This window comes from Pelophylax lessonae (genome assembly GCF_965119305.1).
Source record: "Pelophylax lessonae genome assembly, chromosome: 1".
NCBI lineage: Eukaryota > Metazoa > Chordata > Amphibia > Anura > Ranidae > Pelophylax > Pelophylax lessonae.
In genome coordinates, this window is record NC_138768.1 from 665,450,338 (window position 1) to 665,468,631 (window position 18,294).

At 39.2% G+C, this 18,294-nt stretch overlaps 1 protein-coding gene across 2 annotated transcripts in view; it reads right to left on the reverse strand.

Moving 5' to 3' along the window:
• NR3C2 (nuclear receptor subfamily 3 group C member 2) overlaps positions 1–18,294 on the reverse strand; it is a 544,471-nt gene that overhangs the window by 33,325 nt on the left and 492,852 nt on the right. For both annotated transcript variants that reach the window (XM_082261285.1, XM_082261286.1), the window contains exon 7: positions 4,421–4,551. In XM_082261285.1, the coding sequence (XP_082117411.1) occupies positions 4,421–4,551 (131 nt within the window). The remainder of the gene's footprint in view (positions 1–4,420; positions 4,552–18,294) is intronic.

Sequence of the window (18,294 nt, forward strand, 5' to 3'; positions counted from 1 at the left end):
AGGTTAGGCAACATAAAGATATTCTCTACACACTCATAATTCAAAGAAAATGCCAGACCCTGGCACATACAGATATTAATTTTCTCAACTAATCTTGTACCATGATTCGGGGCAAAAGATGTGGAGCCTGCACAAAGGGTGACATTATGCCATGTGCCTAAGGCTGGCCATAAACAGAGCGAAGTCGCTCAATTTCCACATCAACACAAACAGTGTTGAGAGGAAAATCCCTCTCACCAAGCCATATTGCTAGCAATAGCCGCTTGCAATAAATGCATGTAAAATCCAGCAGGATGGTTGTACCAAAATTGATTGATTGATCAACTTCGATACATTAAGCCTGCCCATACATGGTTTGAACTGTCTAGGGCTGACTTAAGGCATCATGAACACGCAAATCTATATCTTACTCCACAGTCATCAACACCTATATTCTCAATTTCTATGCAGGTTCTCATGACACACACAAAACATATTTTGTTTATCATGCCAATTAATGTATTAACATCTTACAAAATAACATTTATTTTATCTATCTGCGTAATAACATTAAGACCTTGAAAGAATAACAAAACTACGTATACAGTGGGGAAAACAATTATTTGATCCCCTTCAGATTTTGTAAGTTTGCCTACTTACACAGAAATGAAGGGTCTATATTTTTTTCATAGGTGTATTTTAAATGATAGAGACAGAATATCAACCAAAAATACAGTAAAAACACATGCTATAAATTAAGTTGCTGTTCAGTGAGTAAAAAAGTTTTTCGATTCCCAAACAAAACATGACTTAGAACTTGGTGGAGCAACCCTTCTAGGCAAGCACAGAGGTAAGACATTTCTTGCAGTTGGTGACCAGGTTTGCACACATCTCAGTAGGGATTTTGGTCCACTCTTTACAGATACTCTCTAAATCTTTAAGGTTTTTTGGCTGTCTCTTGGCAACTCAAAGTTTCAGCTCCCTCCATAAATTGTATATACAATTAAGGTCTGTAGACTGAATAGGTCACTCCATTACCTTAATATGCTTCTTCTTGAGCCATTACTTTGTTGCCTTGATGGTATGTTTTGGGTCATTGTCATGCTGGAAGACCCATCCACAACCTATCTTCAGTGTTCTAGCTGAGGGAAAAAGGTTCTCATCCAAGATTTTACAATACGTTGTCCCCTCAATGTGGCAAAGTCAGCCTGTGCCTTTAGCAGAGAAACAGCCTATAAGCATCATGTTTCCACCTCCGTGCTTGACTATAGGGATGGTGTTCTTAGGGTCATAATCAGCATTTTCCTTCCTCCAAACATGGCGAGTTGAGTGAATGCCAAAGAGATCAATTTTGGTCTCTTGTGACCACAGCACTTTCTCCCAATCCTTCTCTGGATCATTTAGATGTTCATTGGCATAACTGTACATGTGCCTTCTTGCGGAGGGGTACTCCCTGTGTTTGGAGGAAATAAAAATGCTGACTGTAACCCTAAGAACACTATCCCTACAGTCTTGCATGGAGGTGGAAACATTATGATTTGGGGCTGTTTCTCTGTTAAAGGTAATGTAATTGACCCCCGTACTCAAGAAGAGTATGTCCGTCGTATCAGCTTCCCTTGCCCAGTACCAGCATGATCCAAGATCCCCTCGCCCAGCCAGTCACTTGTCGAGACATCAGCATAGGGTGGTAAGAAGCATAATACACTCAGGGGACAATACCCCCTCTTTGCATATTGACACAGGGCGGGGTAAACTACATTCAGTAACATGACAAATAGGCAGCCTTTAGGAAGGGCTGCAGGAGAAATCCCCCTTCCCCTCTAGCAGCTAATCCACATATACATCCCATAATCGTTTTCTTCCAAGGCAGACAGAAACAATAAAACAATGGGATACAGTCAGTTAAAAATAAACACTTAACAACCCCCACCCCACCTCAAACTATCTAGAAGTGGTCTCTTAGACACTCCTACAATGTTCTAGTAGTTTGAAAGGTGGGATCTTTTATCTTCATATATTTCTTGAGGAATATTGTTCATAAATATTACTGGCCCAAGCAAGAGAGCCCTTTCAACTTTCAACACAACAAAACACACATATAGAACCCAGGATAACATGGGTAAAATGAAATGCTGAGTCTAGCGTGGTTGTACTGGGAGTCTGGTTAGGATGGACCCGACTGGGGTTATCGGTCACCCTGTGCCCCTAATAGACACAGGGTGGCTTACACATAAGAGGCCTCGGGAGAGCTGGAAAATGGGTTTCCAGAGCTAAGGAAGCTGGGTCCCCCCCGCCAAAAGTGAGTTCCCTCACAGGTACAGATCAACTTTGCCACATTAAGGGGCCAATGGATGGGGCCATGTATTGTAAAATCTTGGATGAAAACCTTCTTCCCTCCCAGAACACTAAAGATGGGTCATGGATGGGTCTTTCAGCATGAAAATTACCCAAAACATACTGCCAAGGCAACAAAAGAGTGACTCAAGAAGAAACACATTAAGATCATGGAGTGGCCTAGCCAGTCTCCAGACCTTAATCCTATAGAAAATTTATGGAGGGAGCTGAAACTTGGAGTTGCCAAGCGACAGCCAAGGAATCTTAAAGATTTAAATAATATCTGTAAAAAAGAGTGGACCAAAATCCCTCCTGAAATATGTGCAAACCTGGTCACTAATTACAAGAAACATCTTACCTCTGTGCTTGCCAACAAAGGTTTCTTCACCAAGTACTAATTAATGTTTTGCTTGGGGATCAAATACTTATTTTACTCACTAAACTGCAACTTAATTTATAGCATTTGTTTCATGTGTTTTTTCTGGATTTTTGATTGATATTCTGTCTCTATCATTTAAAATACACCTATGATAAAAATTATAGACCCTTAATTTCTTTATCTCTTTGCAGTACAACAAGTACCAATGCTAACTGTGGCAGAGCACATGTTTCGTACCTATCAGATTTTATTCTAGGGGGACCTATGAGGTAGTCACATAACTGTTAAAATACACAGCGATTTTTGTCAAAGCAATTGGCAGTCTACCAAAAAACACAGGGATCTATGGAGTGTAGCATATAGAAGTGCCTCGTTAATAGGCAATGTTCCTAAAGTGTGCTAGTAAATGCAACTGCATATGTGCAATTGCCAGAATTTCATTTTGGGCAATTTTAGTAGCGTGATTTCACTAGCAAAAATCGCTCATGTTTGTCCAGACTTGAAGTCAGGAGGGATTGGTGGGTTCTTAGTTGTTTAGTAGAAAGGGGGATCACCCGTATATTGATAATAATTCCCTTATTTAACACAGTAGACCAGTCAGTTGCTGTTGATACAAATTGCCATTATATTTTTTTTTGGCTCACTCACCCAGGTGGCACATTTACCCAAAAGATATATATATATTTTTTGGCTCACTCACCCAGGTGGCACATCTATCCAAAAGATATAAAGACCCTTTATAGGCTTATCTAACCACAAAAGTTACTTCATTAAGCCCCACTTAACTTTGCCTCTTGTTACCCTCCCACATACTGTACTTCACAAAGAAACACTAATTAGTTTTCTCATATGAAGCAATAAAATATTTTTTTGCTGCCTAAATACCTTCCTAATTGTTTGACTAAATAAAAATTGTACATTGCTATGTGATTGAAGAGTATTACCAGAACAAATACAGGCATTTTGTGGATACACATAAGCAAAGTGTAAAATTATTAACCCCTTTTAACGTTTGAGTTAAAGTGATATTAAAGCCCTTTTTATGTGTTTCTCCTGTTAAGATGAAGATTTACAATATATGCTGCCTCTTGATGTAAAGAACATCTTCCTCCGGATTCAGCTGGTCCCTTCAGCGCTAGCCCAGCTTTCCAGTTTTTGGGTGGCTCCCTTCTCTTGCAGAGTCCTATGGATCGACTCTTGCATATACGCAAGCCACTCCTCCTCTCCAGCCTCCTCCATCCTCAAAGCCAATAGATGGACAGCTACTGTTCCTTGTGACCTGGTACTCAGTAAGTAGGCTCCCCAACAGGAAACTTGGGGGAATTGAGCTGAGGGATCTGTAGCTGACACCAGTGAAGAATGAAAAATGAAAGCATTTGAGCCCATATATGAACTGAATATTGCACAGGGGAAGATTTACCTAGTTATTGTATTTGTTTAAAAATGTGGAGTGCTTAGTACTAATTTAAATACCCTGAAAATATGAATACTGTTGCGTTTTCAGTATGCAGGAGTGTGAAAGCTATAAAAAAAAAATTCTGAATATTTACAATGGGTAGTATAAGGAAAATGTGTTCAATGCTTGCTGGGTGCTTCTCTACTCTAATTTCAAAGTCGTCAGAAACAGCAGAAATGGCTTTCAGATAGTGCTATTATGACCCATATGGGTGTAATAAAACAGGTACAATAACATAACCATGCATAGGACAGCAATTAGTTTAAATTTACCTGTGCTTAGCAGCAGCAAAACTTTCATTACTGTGTATTCCTCAAAGGTTATCTGCAAACGGTTAAACTCGAAGCTTATCTGCTGCATACTTTGGCAAAGCTCGTACATTGCAGAATGGCGCATCCTTTCTCTGCAAAGCAAAACAGACCATGTAAAACAACACATTTACAGTGTAATGAAAAAGGGGTATTAAATACAGAGGTTTGCAAAAGTATTAACCCCCTTGGACTTTACTGCATTGTGTAGTATTAAAACCTGGAATTTGGATTTTTTGTCATTTGAGTTACACTGCTTGAACAGTTTCAGTGAAGCTTTGGCTATGTGTCTGGAAGAAGGTTAACCAATACTCATTAAAAACAAACAATATTTCTGCGCTTAGAACAATAAAAGATAACAGAAAACAAAGGCACCCAGCACAGCAAGGTAAGATTACACACCATGGATCACATATAGAGAAGAGGGCAGCCCCAATGTAAATGTATAAGGTACCATAATAATCATAGTCCAAATAAAAAGTCCATATCAAAAGTGAACATATAGATTTTCTCCACACACCAGTGAATCAGATGAAAAACAAGTCGCCAAACACCATGTGGATATACGGTAAACTGCTTACCAGATAGTGTTGACCCTCAAATGATAGAGTGGTCAACACCAACGAGGATCATATAGATATGTTGTTCCAAAGATGGCTATGAAAAATTTGTCTTGATCTAAAACCAAATGAACTTGGTCCTCTCCTTCAGAGAAAAATTCATTAATAATTCAGTCACCCAAGGGGTTTATCGCTAGTTCTGGTATTCGCTGGTTCCATTTTCTCCCTTATCGATGCTGGTGAACCAGCTGTATAAACATGTTTTTTGGCTGTGAGAGACTTGCATACCAATACGATACCCACTCTAGAGTTAATTTTTGTGGTTTTATGAGGACTCTGGATTTCTCATTATCTTCAATTGGTCTGAAGTGGGCCAAAGACCTGAGCAACCCAGAACCTCTGAACAGCAGAAGCAACAAACTCTTGTTTGCTTTTAGATTATATGACCTTGACAAAGATGACAAAATCTCACGGGACGAACTTTTACAGGTGTCATTGTTCCTGATTGGGACAAAATTTCAATAGCCATCTTTGGAACAACATATATCTTTATGATCCTCATGCTGTTGACCACCTCGCTATCATTTGAGGGTCCACGTGCTGTTTGGGGGCTTGTTTTTCATCTGATTCACTGGTGTGTGGAGAAAATCTATTTGATCTGCTGCCCTTTACTGTCTGATTTTGTAAATGCTTGTAAATATATTATGTATGCATTTCCTGGTCCTGGCTTTTGGCTTGGAAAATCCTAGGAGGAGCAAGTGGGGGAGATAAAGTCTCAGTCACATGTCCTGTCCATGCTCCAAGCCAGAAGAGAATATTATGCAAGCACTACTAGGGAGGGACTAAAGCTTGCAGATTAGATAGTCTGACTCTGAGTTCCAGTGCTACACCACAGTTCCTAGTGGTGAGAAGTTCCTTTCTAGGCTGCTCAGACAACAGTTGGCGGATCCCCCCATGACCGCTGATCTTATCTTCAGGTCTCTGACCTTACTGCAACATTCATCGGGAGGTATCTCTGATAATAACTATATATGCATGGGTAATGTGCACAATTCCACCAGGGCTCCTATCGGGCCCTTTGCTGATAATACCTGTTTTTACATTGGATGTATGTACTGTTATTATAATCTTCTTATACAAAGCTTGACTCATTGCCTTACTGTTGTGCATCTATATACTTATGGTTAATATTGTATGCTCGTTACAGTAGTTCTTCTGTTCCAAATTACTTTGTTTAGATTACTGATCAACTTCTGTTTACAAAGGCCGTGTCCTGGGTGGAGGCACTGTCAACTTTATTTGTAATATCCTGTTTAGGGAGGGTCACTTCTCAAAATCCCTGTCTAAAAAAAGAGGGCTACATTTGCATTTTTACAATAAAATATACATTCAACCAGTTAAAGCAGTATTGAACCCAAAAACAAACATTTATTATGTTGCACCTTACAAATTCTTAAATGTGGTTGCTGCATTGGTGTTTCTTTTTTAGGCTTTCTTTCTTTTATTTTCAATCGGTGATCTGGTCATAAGTCTGTTTTTCAACAATACAAACTGTCCTAAAGATGTAGCTATTAGAAAGTTGAGACAAACCATTTAACACTGACAGGGGTGCTTACCAAGGTCAGCCTTTATTGTTTTTTATGTAAAACCTTTATTCCTAAAGTAAAAATGCTGTAGCAGCATAAAAAGGTGTGAGCTGAAGTTTGGCTTCAATTTGTTAGTGTATCTAATTATGTTAGTACATCTAACACTCTCATCCCCCAGACTGATAATGCTGCTATCCAAATGTGTTTCTGTGCTCTTCGTCCAGAGTGGAGGCACTGTAATACAGGAGATGAGTTAACGGCCAGATCACAAAATAAAAACCGATGGGAAAAGCCTAAAAATAATAATGCAGCCACCACAACTAATGGTTTGTAAGCTTAACTACAGTGGGTACGGAAAGTATTCAGACCCCCTTAAATTTTTCACTCATTGTTATATTGCAGCCATTTGCTAAAATAATTTAAGTTCATTCTTCTTCCTCATGAATGTACACATAGCACCCCATACTGACAGAAAAACACAGAATTGTTGACATTGTTGCAGATTTATTAAAAAAGAAAAACTGAAATATCACATGGTCCAAAGTATTCAGACCCTTTGCTGTGACACTCATATATTTAACTCAGGTGCTTTCCATTTCTTCTGATCATCCTTGAGATGGTTCTACACCTTCATTTGAGTCCAGCTGTGTTTGATTATACTGATTGGACTTGATTAGGAAAGCCACACACCTGTCTATATAAGACCTTCCAGATCACAATGCATGTCAGAGCAAATGAGAATCATGAGGTCAAAGGAACTGCCTGAAGAGCTCAGAGACAGAATTGTGGCAAGGCACAGATCTGGCCAAGGTTACAAAAATATTTCTGCTGCACTTAAGGTTCCTAAGAGCACAGTGGCCTCCATAATCCTCAAATGGAAGACGTTTGGGATGACCAGAACCCTTCCTAGAGCTGGCCGTCCGGCCAAACTGAGCTATCGGGGGAGAAGAGCCTTGGTGAGAGAGGTAAAGAAGAACCCAAAGATCACTGTGGCTGAGCTCCAGAGATGCAGTCAGGAGATGGGAGAAAGTTGTAGAAAGTCAACCATCACTGCAGCCCTCCACCAGTCGGGGCTTTATAGCAGAGTGGCCCGACGGAAGCCTCTCCTCAGTGTCGGAAGCCTCTCCTCAGTGTAAGACACATGAAAGCCCGCATGGAGTTTGCTAAACAAACACCTGAAGGACTCCAAGATGGTGAGAAATAATATTCTCTGGTCTAATGAGACCAAAATAGAACTTTTTGGCCTTAATTCTAAGCGGTATGTGTGGAGAAAACCAGGCACTGCTCATCACCTGTCCAATACGGTCCCAACAGTGAAGCATGGTGGTGGCAGCATCATGCTGTGGGGGTGTTTTTCAGCTGCAGGGACAGGACGACTGGTTGCAATCGAGGGAAAGATGAATGCGGCCAAGTACAGGGATATCCTGGACAAAAACCTTCTCCAGAGTGCTCTGGACCTCAGACTGGGCCGAAGGTTTACCTTCCAACAAGACAATGACCCTAAGCACACAGCTAAAATAACAAAGGAGTGGCTTCACAACAACTCCGTGACTGTTCTTGAATGGCCCAGCCAGAGCCCTGACTTAAACCCAATTGAGCATCTCTGGAGAGACCTAAAAATGGCTGTCCACCAACGTTTACCATCCAACCTGACAGAACTGGAGAGGATCTGCAAGGAGGAATGGCAGAGGATCCCCAATCCAGGTGTGAAAGACTTGTTGCATCTTTCCCAAAAAGACTCCTGGCTGTATTAGATCAAAAGGGGGCTTCTACTAAATACTGAGCAAAGGGTCTGAATACTTAGGACCATGTGATATTTCAGTTTTTCTTTTTTAATAAATCTGCAACAATGTCAACAATTCTGTGTTTTTCTGTCAGTATGGGGTGCTATGTGTACATTCATGAGGAAGAAGAATGAACTTAAATGATTTTAGCAAATGGCTGCAATATAACAAAGAGTGAAAAATTTAAGGGGGTCTGAATACTTTCCGTACCCACTGTATATCACATTTTTGGTTTTGGATTTAACACCACTTTAAGCATATATAGTACTGTCACACAAAACCCTTTAGTATGTGCAGTGAAACACTCCCAGTATAGTAAAGAATAAATATTGTTTTTTTTTTTTTTTTTTTTAACAAGTTGTCATTTTAAAGGCAAAAGCTCACAAAAAAATAAAATAATAATAGATGTTGTTGCATACAGTTATGCAAGCTGTAGTCCAAAATTGGAGAATTACAAGTCCCAGCATGCCTGTCCTTAGATAAGCACTATTTCCACAATGCCCTAATAGGCAGCGCTGAACCTTCTTACTAGCTACTGGGTCACAGGTTGTTGGCACCAGCCTTAAGGGTTAAAAATGATATTGGCCCTCATTTTGCCAAAGAATTGATAATATGAGTTTCACTGGCAGGTCGACTGTACTGCAGACTATAAAACAAAGCTGTGTTTACTCTTGGTACACTGCTCTCATATTTTTATTATGAAGAACTACAGTCATAAAATCTATATTGACCTGCTGAAAGTTCAATGAAATAACTTGTCTGGTTTCTAAAGCAACAGAGGGCAAAAAAAAAAAAAAAAAAAAAAAAGGCTTCCAACTGCAAGAGACAAACAGATATCACCGCAAACCACACAAAGACTCTTCATTTAAACAGAACTCTGCTGAAAGAATATCAGGAAGCAACTCGACACATCAGCATTAAAGAGTCACAATGTTTACTTCTGTCTCCCCAATATGTACAGTAAGTCTGAGTCTCCATGCATGCCTATCATTTATAGAATCCATTCTGTATTGTATTACTGGAAATAAAGCGCAGATGCTCTCTCACATTATTGGATCTACAGACACATGGAGACCTGGGGGTAAGGTTTTTATGTGGCCAAACAACAATGCCAGGCAGATGAAACAGGTGTTTGTTACAAATCCTATTTACAATTCCAGATGGAAACAAACAATTACACTCCACTAAGGACTTGTGATGAAATTCGCTATAAGACACAACACTCAGTGCAAACATTATTTATCAGTTGGCACTGCGGGCATGAATTATAATTTTATGTGGTACTTTTGTCCATAAGACTGCTATTTGTGTACATAAAATCTATATTGTCACAATTACATCAGAAGTATACTTGCTGAAAGTCTTTTTCAGCATTCAGACACAGTTTATTGAGTCATTGCATCCTTAAATGACATGTCTGCCATAGACAGAGGCTGGATAAACTATGCACAGGACTTCCACATCTACCAGCAGCAACTTCCCCAAAGTACATGCAGTCTCACTCCTCCTCATACACTCTTACTTAATTCCTGTGTAGTATCCATTTCCTTCATGAGGTTTCATAGCAGCCACTGATGCCACATATGTCAGCTGCAGGGTGGATCCAGTGTGCCAGTGCTGGCGTTACATCTTATAGCCTCAACGGTCATTTCCAAACTCATGGGTACCTTGACACATTGATCTATGGACACTTCATATGCCTAAGGATGCTTACTTCATAGGTGAGATATTATTTCATCTATCATTAAAATTTCTACTTTTTTTAAACATATCCCTGTTTGCTCTTTTCTCATTTTCACCAGGTAGATCCTGCTGGTCACAAAAGGAGCTTCAGGAATTATTGACTGAAAGGACTTCTATGGTTGTGCATGCCATATTATATGCACTACTTTTTTGTACTTTTAAATATGGGATAGTGCCTGTGAAAATTTTTACTTAGCATTTGAAGCCAGAAGGTGGTGAGTCTGGTACTCCAGTGCTTCAGATAGCTGGTAACTACAAACCTATCATATATTAACTAAAGTCTAGTACACATGATGAGATTATCAGAAGAATAATCACCCTTTTTGTTTTTTTTGCATGATAGTCTCCATATCAAAAATGAATAGGTTACTAAAGTACAACAATTCTCATATGACAGAATAAAAATTCGGAAGTGATTTAATGTATGTGTTTTCGGATGATTAAATGAAAATCGTACAATCTGCTATTGTATGGGAAAAATGTTTGTGTTTGTCCCTTCTGAAAATTTTGAAAAAAAGCTGTGTGCTAATGATCAGATTTTTGTATCATCGCCTCGAAAGCTGTATTTTTTGTATGATATTCTGATCGTGTGTATGGGGCTTTAAAACCCAGGGCTGAATGACTCAGACCAGGGACACACCCCCTCCACTTCTCTTTCAAAGATTGCAACCATATTAAAGAGGAACTACACTTTAACTGAGCACCACAAACCAAAAAAGGCATTTAATTCACTTTCAATATTCAAAGCAAACTCCCCCATCAATCCATGTCCCCATGCTTCATTCTGCTGAGAAATCACTTATAAAAACACCCCCTAGCATTTCTAACCGTGGCTATCTTGAGTCAGGACAGATGACTTCTGTAGTATTTACTTCCTGGAATCCATGTGCCCTTAGCTCAGGCAGGCAGGCGGATGTGCTTAGCTGAGAAAACTCCACCCCTGCTGAAGACTCCTGGGGTGATTGGCATAATTGCCTAGGACTGGAAACCAGGAAGTAACTGAAGAAATGTAAAAAAAAAAGTTTAAAACAAGTACATACAGTATGATATAGTTTCATATCTATTTACTAATGTTAGCAGAATAAGGATTAAACATAGTCAATATTGATTGAGAGAGTGAAGTTACACTTAAACCTTCAGTATGCATGAACAATTTAGCAACTGCAGAGCTAGTGCTGGCCATTGCTATCAGGAATCTCAGCATGCTCTGCACACTGTAAAACATGAAAGCAGTACCCTGTGTTAAATGTATTTTAAGATTAGGGATTTTATTGCCAAAGACCCCAATAGGAATACCCAGAAGACAAACCAATTCAATGCTATTCTCATAAAATGAAACAGGTCAGACTGCAGGCACAAAAATAATCTGTTGTCAGCCCACAACAGGAGCTGAATGCATATCTGGCAGATCAACAGGTATTTTTCCCTGCTTGCAAAGTCTATAAACTAACAAACCATGCAGAAATGTGCATGCACAGTATGCATAGCAAGAAAGAGATGTACATATATATATATATATATATATATATATATATGTTTTTTTTTTTTTTTTGCCTTGACATTGATTTTAAGCCTGCAGATCAAGAAAACCATAATATATTCATTCTGTCTTGCAATAAACTGCTGCTAAAGAACTGAGATATAGAAAATAAAAAGCAGCTCTCAGTGCAGTACTCAACCCCAGATGTCCTCAGTCTTCAGAGTTGAAAGATGGGAGGAGCTAGGAGCTGAGCGTCAATGTACATATTACCTAAGTGCAGCTATAAATGCATTGTTTTTGAAAGGGTCAGTCCATCCAAAGGTATTATTTCAGTGAAGAGGATCCTATTCTCTTGGATTCTTTTCATACTTTTGTTATGCAGAATGCAAGACAATGAGTTGAAAAAGATAGAAGTTGATAGGAACATCTAAAACTCTAAGGTGAACATGAAAACAATATGAGTATATGGCAAGGAGAACTTAGTGTTGACGTTTCCAAGGCATAGAAATAAGGCCAGGGGAAGACCCAGCCCATGAGAAGTCATCTGTATCTATTATATCACTTCTGAGAGGACTGTACCTTCAATGGCTGGCCTAGATGTGGCGCAACATGAGTTAATAAGTGGCTGGAAACTCTAGGCAGTATACTGTTTTGCTTAACACTGGGGGAAGGGGGTGGGTTCTAAATCTTGATTTGCTGGCTGTGCTTGTTCAAAGTGGATTCTTCATTTTAAACATTTAAAAGTAAAATTACTGCTTAAAGGTAGCCATGTACGTCTGCAATCTCTGTAAAAACTTTCATAGATTTCCATAAAATTATGTAGTGCAAAACATGTCTGAATCACATATGTGAGATGTAAAAACACCATTATTTTTCATATTTGCCTCTGATTGCTTGGGTGAAAATTCTGGCAAAAATTACCCAGTGAACCATTATTATGATAATTTTCCTGAATGTAGGTAAGCACATCATAATAGACTATAATTATATTTACCATAGTAAATTGCTCCCCCTAAGGAAAAACACTGTAACCTTTCTAAAAAATCAATATAGCAAAGAAGACTTGTCAATGTGTGATATTCGAATGCACAGAATTGATGCACAAACTCATTTAGAAGTCAATAACAAAGTCAATGAGATATTAGACCTAAACAGGTAAGCACACTCCAAGCTGATAAAAAAAGTCATTTAGCTGCCATGCAGCTTGTGCGAATGTATCCTGCTTACCGTTACTATAGAAATCAGAATACCAAGAAGAATTACAGGCTTTATAAGCAAAAGGTCAGCAAGAGGTGGCTGTAGTCTTACGGAACATTATGCAATGCTAATCCTGAATTTCTCAAGCTGCAAACAAATTAGCATCTGAAAACATAGACAAGTAAATGCTGAATATCGTATTTACTGTGCTTGAATATCACCTTGCACAGCTAACATAGCTGGTTCATCTTGCTTTGCACTTTGTTTATGTTTGCTGCCTGTTTATGCTGCCATGTAGTTTCTGACTGACACTTTTGTATCTAAATCTTTTCCTTTGTAAAAAGGTCAGTTGTACAATTATGCTGTGTGTTTAGACCCCATTCACACTGCCGCGACCAGAAAGTCGCCTCATAAGGGGCGACTTGTTAGCGCGACTTTCAGAGCGACTTTGCGCAGATTCAGCGCGACTTGTATGATAGATGACTTTGTATTTGGCCAATCAGAATATGATGGTTCTGGGTCATGCTCAATCACACCAAAAAAAGTTCTTAAAAATTGTCGTTTTTGATAGAGAGCCAAATATTGAAAAAAAAAAAAGAGATTTCTTTAGATTTAGTGTCTGGGGGGTCTAAAAAGTGTACCTGTGAAGTTTCAGCTCTGTAGCATGTTCACAGCCAGAAAAAAAGATAATTTTTCTTAGAATTTTTAGTAGCACAGGGATATGGCTCCGCTCCACCTGGGCGTTTTTGTTGCAGGCATTTATCGGGCATTTTTTGGGCATCTTTGGAGGCAGGCATGACTTTTGGATTTAGTGTCTGGGGGGTCTAAAAAGTGTACCTGTGAAGTTTCAGCTCTGTAGCATGTCCAGAACCAGAAAAAAAGAGAATTTTTCTTAGAATTTTTAGTAGCACAGGGATGGGGCTCTGCTCCACCTGGGCTTTTTTGTTGCAGACATTTATGGGGCAGACACTAAATCCAAAAAAAGTCATGCCTGCCTCCAAAGACGCAAAAAAAATGCCCGATAAATGCCTGCAACAAAAACGCCCAGGTGGAGCGGAGCCATATCCCTGTGCTACTAAAAATTCTAAGAAAAATTATCTTTTTTTTCTGGTTCTGGACATGCTACAGAGCTGAAACTTCAGAGGTACACTTTTTAGACCCCCCAGACACTAAATCCAAAAAAAGTAATGCCTGCCTCCAAAGATGCCCAAAAAATGCCCGATAAATGCCTGCAACAAAAACGCCCAGGTGGAGCGGAGCCATATTCCTGTGCTACTAAAAATTCTAAGAAAATTATCTTTTTTTCTGGTTCTGGACATGCTACAGAGCTGAAACTTCACAGGTACACTTTTTAGACCCCCCAGACACTAAATCCAAAAAAAGTCATGCCTGCCTCCAAAGACGCCCAAAAAATGCCCGATAAATGCCTGCAACAAAAACGCCCAGGTGGAGCGGAGCCACATCCCTGTGCTACTAAAAATTCTAAGAAAAATTATCTTTTTTTCTGGTTCAGGACCATTTTAATGGAAAGTCGGATCACAAGTCGCTTCAAATAAGATAAGGAGGCGACTCCCATTGAAGTCTATGGGACAAGTCAGATACAAGTCGCCTCAAAGTAGTACAGGACCCTTTTCTGAAGTCGGAGCGACTTCAGTAGTGCCAATTAAGACGGCACTCATTGATTAACATTGCTTTTGTTATGTCAAGCGACTTGGGGCGACTTGAGGGCACACAAGTCGCGGCAGTGTGAATGGACTCTTACCTGTCCAAACAGACTTTAGAAGTAATAAGGAGAATTATGTTATTTACATTTAATATACAGTATATTGTCATACACATGTAAAGTGTCAGGCAATTTTAGCTACTTTTGAACATACAAACAAAAGTGCTTGCTTAAAACCAAGCAATCTACCGCCACCAACTCTAATCGTCTAATTGGATTCAATTGATTGAAATGGGGCTATAAATTAGCAGCATCAACAGAAGTTGTTAACCACTTCTGGACCAGAAGATTTTCCCCCTTAATGACCAGGCCATTTTTTGTGATTCAGCACTGCGTTATTTTAATGGCCAATTGCACGGTCGTACGATGCTGTACTCAAAAAAACATTGATGTCCTTTTTTTCCCCCACAAATAGAGCTTTCTTTTGGTGGTATTTGATTACCTGTGTGTGCGATTTTCATTTTTTGCGATATAAACAAAAAAAATATTGACAATTCTGAAAAAAACAAAACAAAAAATAATATTTGCACTTTCTGCTACGGTATATAACATTCCCAAAAAAAGTTTTAAAATCAAATTTTTTCATCATTTTAAGTTAATTTGTATTCTGCTACATATTTTTGGTAAAAAAAAAATCCCTATAAGCCTATTTTGATTGGTTTGCGCAAAAGTTATCGCGTCTACAAACTAGGGGAAAGATTTATGTAATTTTTATATATTTATTTATTTATTACTAGTAATGGCGGCGATCAACGATTTTTATTGGGACTGCAACATTGGGGCGGACAGATCAGACCCCTAACTGACATTTTTGACACTTTTGGGGGGACCAGTGACAATACTACAATAATCAGTGCTAAAAATATGCATTGTTACTGTAATAATGACACTGGCAAAGAAGGGGTTAACCCAGGGGCGATTAAAGGGTTAAGTGTGCAGGAACACAGGGGCTCTGTGTTGATAGCAAAGAGAACAATGGTCTGCTGTGTTTACAACAGCAGACCGCCATTCTCTCCTCACGGGGAGCGATCGCGGGTGCCCGGCGGCAATCGCGGCTGCCGACCTGCCGCCGTATAACTGCAGCGGCTGATTGACAAGTGGTTAAACATAAAAATAAAAAAAAATTTAATTGTGTTAAAAGTGATATTTCCTCCAGGTTTGATCGAGGCAGTTTCAATCCCATCTCCTTGTGGTCATCTAAAATCACTTTTCATCTGTGTTCCGTCGCTTTAAGATTAGGACTGGGTATAGGTAGGAAGATCATGTAAATGAGAGATAACTGCTATTCCCCACCTAAATATCCACACACTGGAACATGTAATGGCTTTCCCCAGTTCATGGCAAATTTAACAAATACATTGGCAGTACAACAACATCTTTTGTGGGGAAAATTACATCATTTTTCAACAGAGATTTACAACATGCAAAAAATCTCAGGCCAAGTGCTACTGTCTTGAGTTTATATTGATTGGTGCTTGAATAGCTAACCCTATATTGCATTTTCTAAACTAGAGAAGACCAGATTAACTTTGCTGCAAACAAAAATCTGGCAGCCCATGGTGACCTTAAAAGGATCAAAAGTGGGAACACCCCGAATAATCAAAGCGCACCAACCCCTTGAACTGAAACCACCCCCGTACACAGATGTGCCGGTCAGAAATCGGTGCGAGATATAAGTTCACAGTGTGACGCAATGTAAAACAATATAAAACTGTATGATAAAATAAAAAAAAAATAACAGATGAAACCTATGTAAGCTAGATGCTGTGGGTAGTCCAGAGTGCTATACAAAACACTACAAATATAACTCTGGAAGTGCTGCTTCGTTCTAGCATGTGTGTACCGTGTGGCTGCAAGAGACAAAAAGTGGGAAGGTGGAGAGAAGCACAACAACCATAGTGTAGCATGTAAAGGTTATTTTAATAGAAAATATAAAAAAGCACTTACAAGGATAAAATAGATCTCAGCATGACAGCCAGGTAGCCTCTGGGACAGAGATCAGACACGCAACCAGGATGTCTTGCCTTGGCCACTGGCAAGGGAGCGGAGATGGAAAGGAAGCAGGAAACTGCTGTCACCTGCTGAAGAAGAAGCAAGGTTGCATTGAAACCCATGCTGGTTCCAGTTCCAGCATTTTCCTACTACACAAGTTGGCTTCAAACCCTGGGCCCTGTGTTCCATCCATGGCTTTGGCTTTCCAGTGACAGCAGTTCCCTGCACCCTTGCCAGTGGCATCCTGATTGCGTGTCTAATCTCTGTCCCAGAGGCTACCTGACTGTCATGTTGGGCTCTGTTTTATCCTTATGGGTGCTTTTTTATATTTTCTATTAAAATTACACTTTACATACTACATTATGGTAGTTGCGTTTCTCTCCCCCTCCCTATATGGTGACCTTAAAGTTGGCCTTAGAATGGAGCTCTCATCATATGAGAAGAAAGATTTTGCCACAGCCTAATGTAACAGAGTATTTTCATATTACCCACCATGTTCTTAAAGTTTGAAAGTCTTAGCTAATTAGCAGTCATTCTCAATGGGAATTCATAGGCAGCTGACTTAGCAAGCATTATAGTGGTCCATATGATCAATATATTGACCAAATGAAGTGAACTACTGATACACTGAAAATGTGGGCATATGGACCAGCCAATATTTGGGTCCATCATACAGTATGTGACCAACTTCATATTAAAATAGGACTTAAAAAACCTACATGCCATGCTAAGCGATAACTGTCACTGTGCATGCATATTAAGCCGTGCAGTGCTTCAACTGTGTATAAGTAGTAGTCAGCTGGCAATGCATGGAATGTGATTAACAGTCTAAATTTCCCACCACTGTTAAGTAGGTAAAATGTGTAAAATCATTACCCGTGTTATGTTCTGGCATAAACACCCCATTCCTATCCAATGTATGCTTCTATGAAATTTGAGAATTCCAAACCAAAACCTTCCAATGCTGACATAGATCCTGCAATGCTGGTCATGCTATGTCTGATGTCAGTACTCTCCCTCTTACCCGATAACAGATCTCTTGGTCTTTGAAGACTCGCAAGACAATTAGGGCAAAGGGAAACTAGGAAGCAGCTTCTTACAGATAGATATTTAACTATAGTGGCTCCAAAACGCCAATGCAGACGAAGGGTGGACCAGAAAGTGGCACAATCTAATCTGAAATGATTTAATTACATGAAAACCAAATAAGATTTTATTCACAAATAGTGGTTTTTATTATGATCTTGAACTACTAAACTATGAAGAGAGATAAACCAAATTAAAACAATTGTTATTGCCCTCATAGGGACAGAAAGGTTCATACAAGTTCATCTCTGTAATGATTATACCATGTTTTATTTCCGCTCATTCTCCATAGACCCTATGACTCAATCTAGTACAGTCAATTGCTTTGAATATTAGGAAGTTATTTTAGGAAGACACAAACCACATTCAACCACGCAGTTGTCAGAACCTTTCTATGCATCCATATGTCTGTGGTGAAAATGCCATGTGCAATCTAAAGTAAATGTAAGAGGCACTGGCTATTGTTAGTCACAATCCAACAGAGCAAAATGTGATGCTGTAAGGGGAAGAAAAGATTAATTTTCCCATCAATGCTAAATAACACATGTACTGCAGTACGAAAAAAAGGGGAAAAGTACAATCACTGTAATCAATTCACAATGGGAAATGAAACACTGCATTACATTTTGTTTGGAGGCTGGAAGAAATAACTGTCATAAGAAATTATTTTTGTTCATAAATAATTAT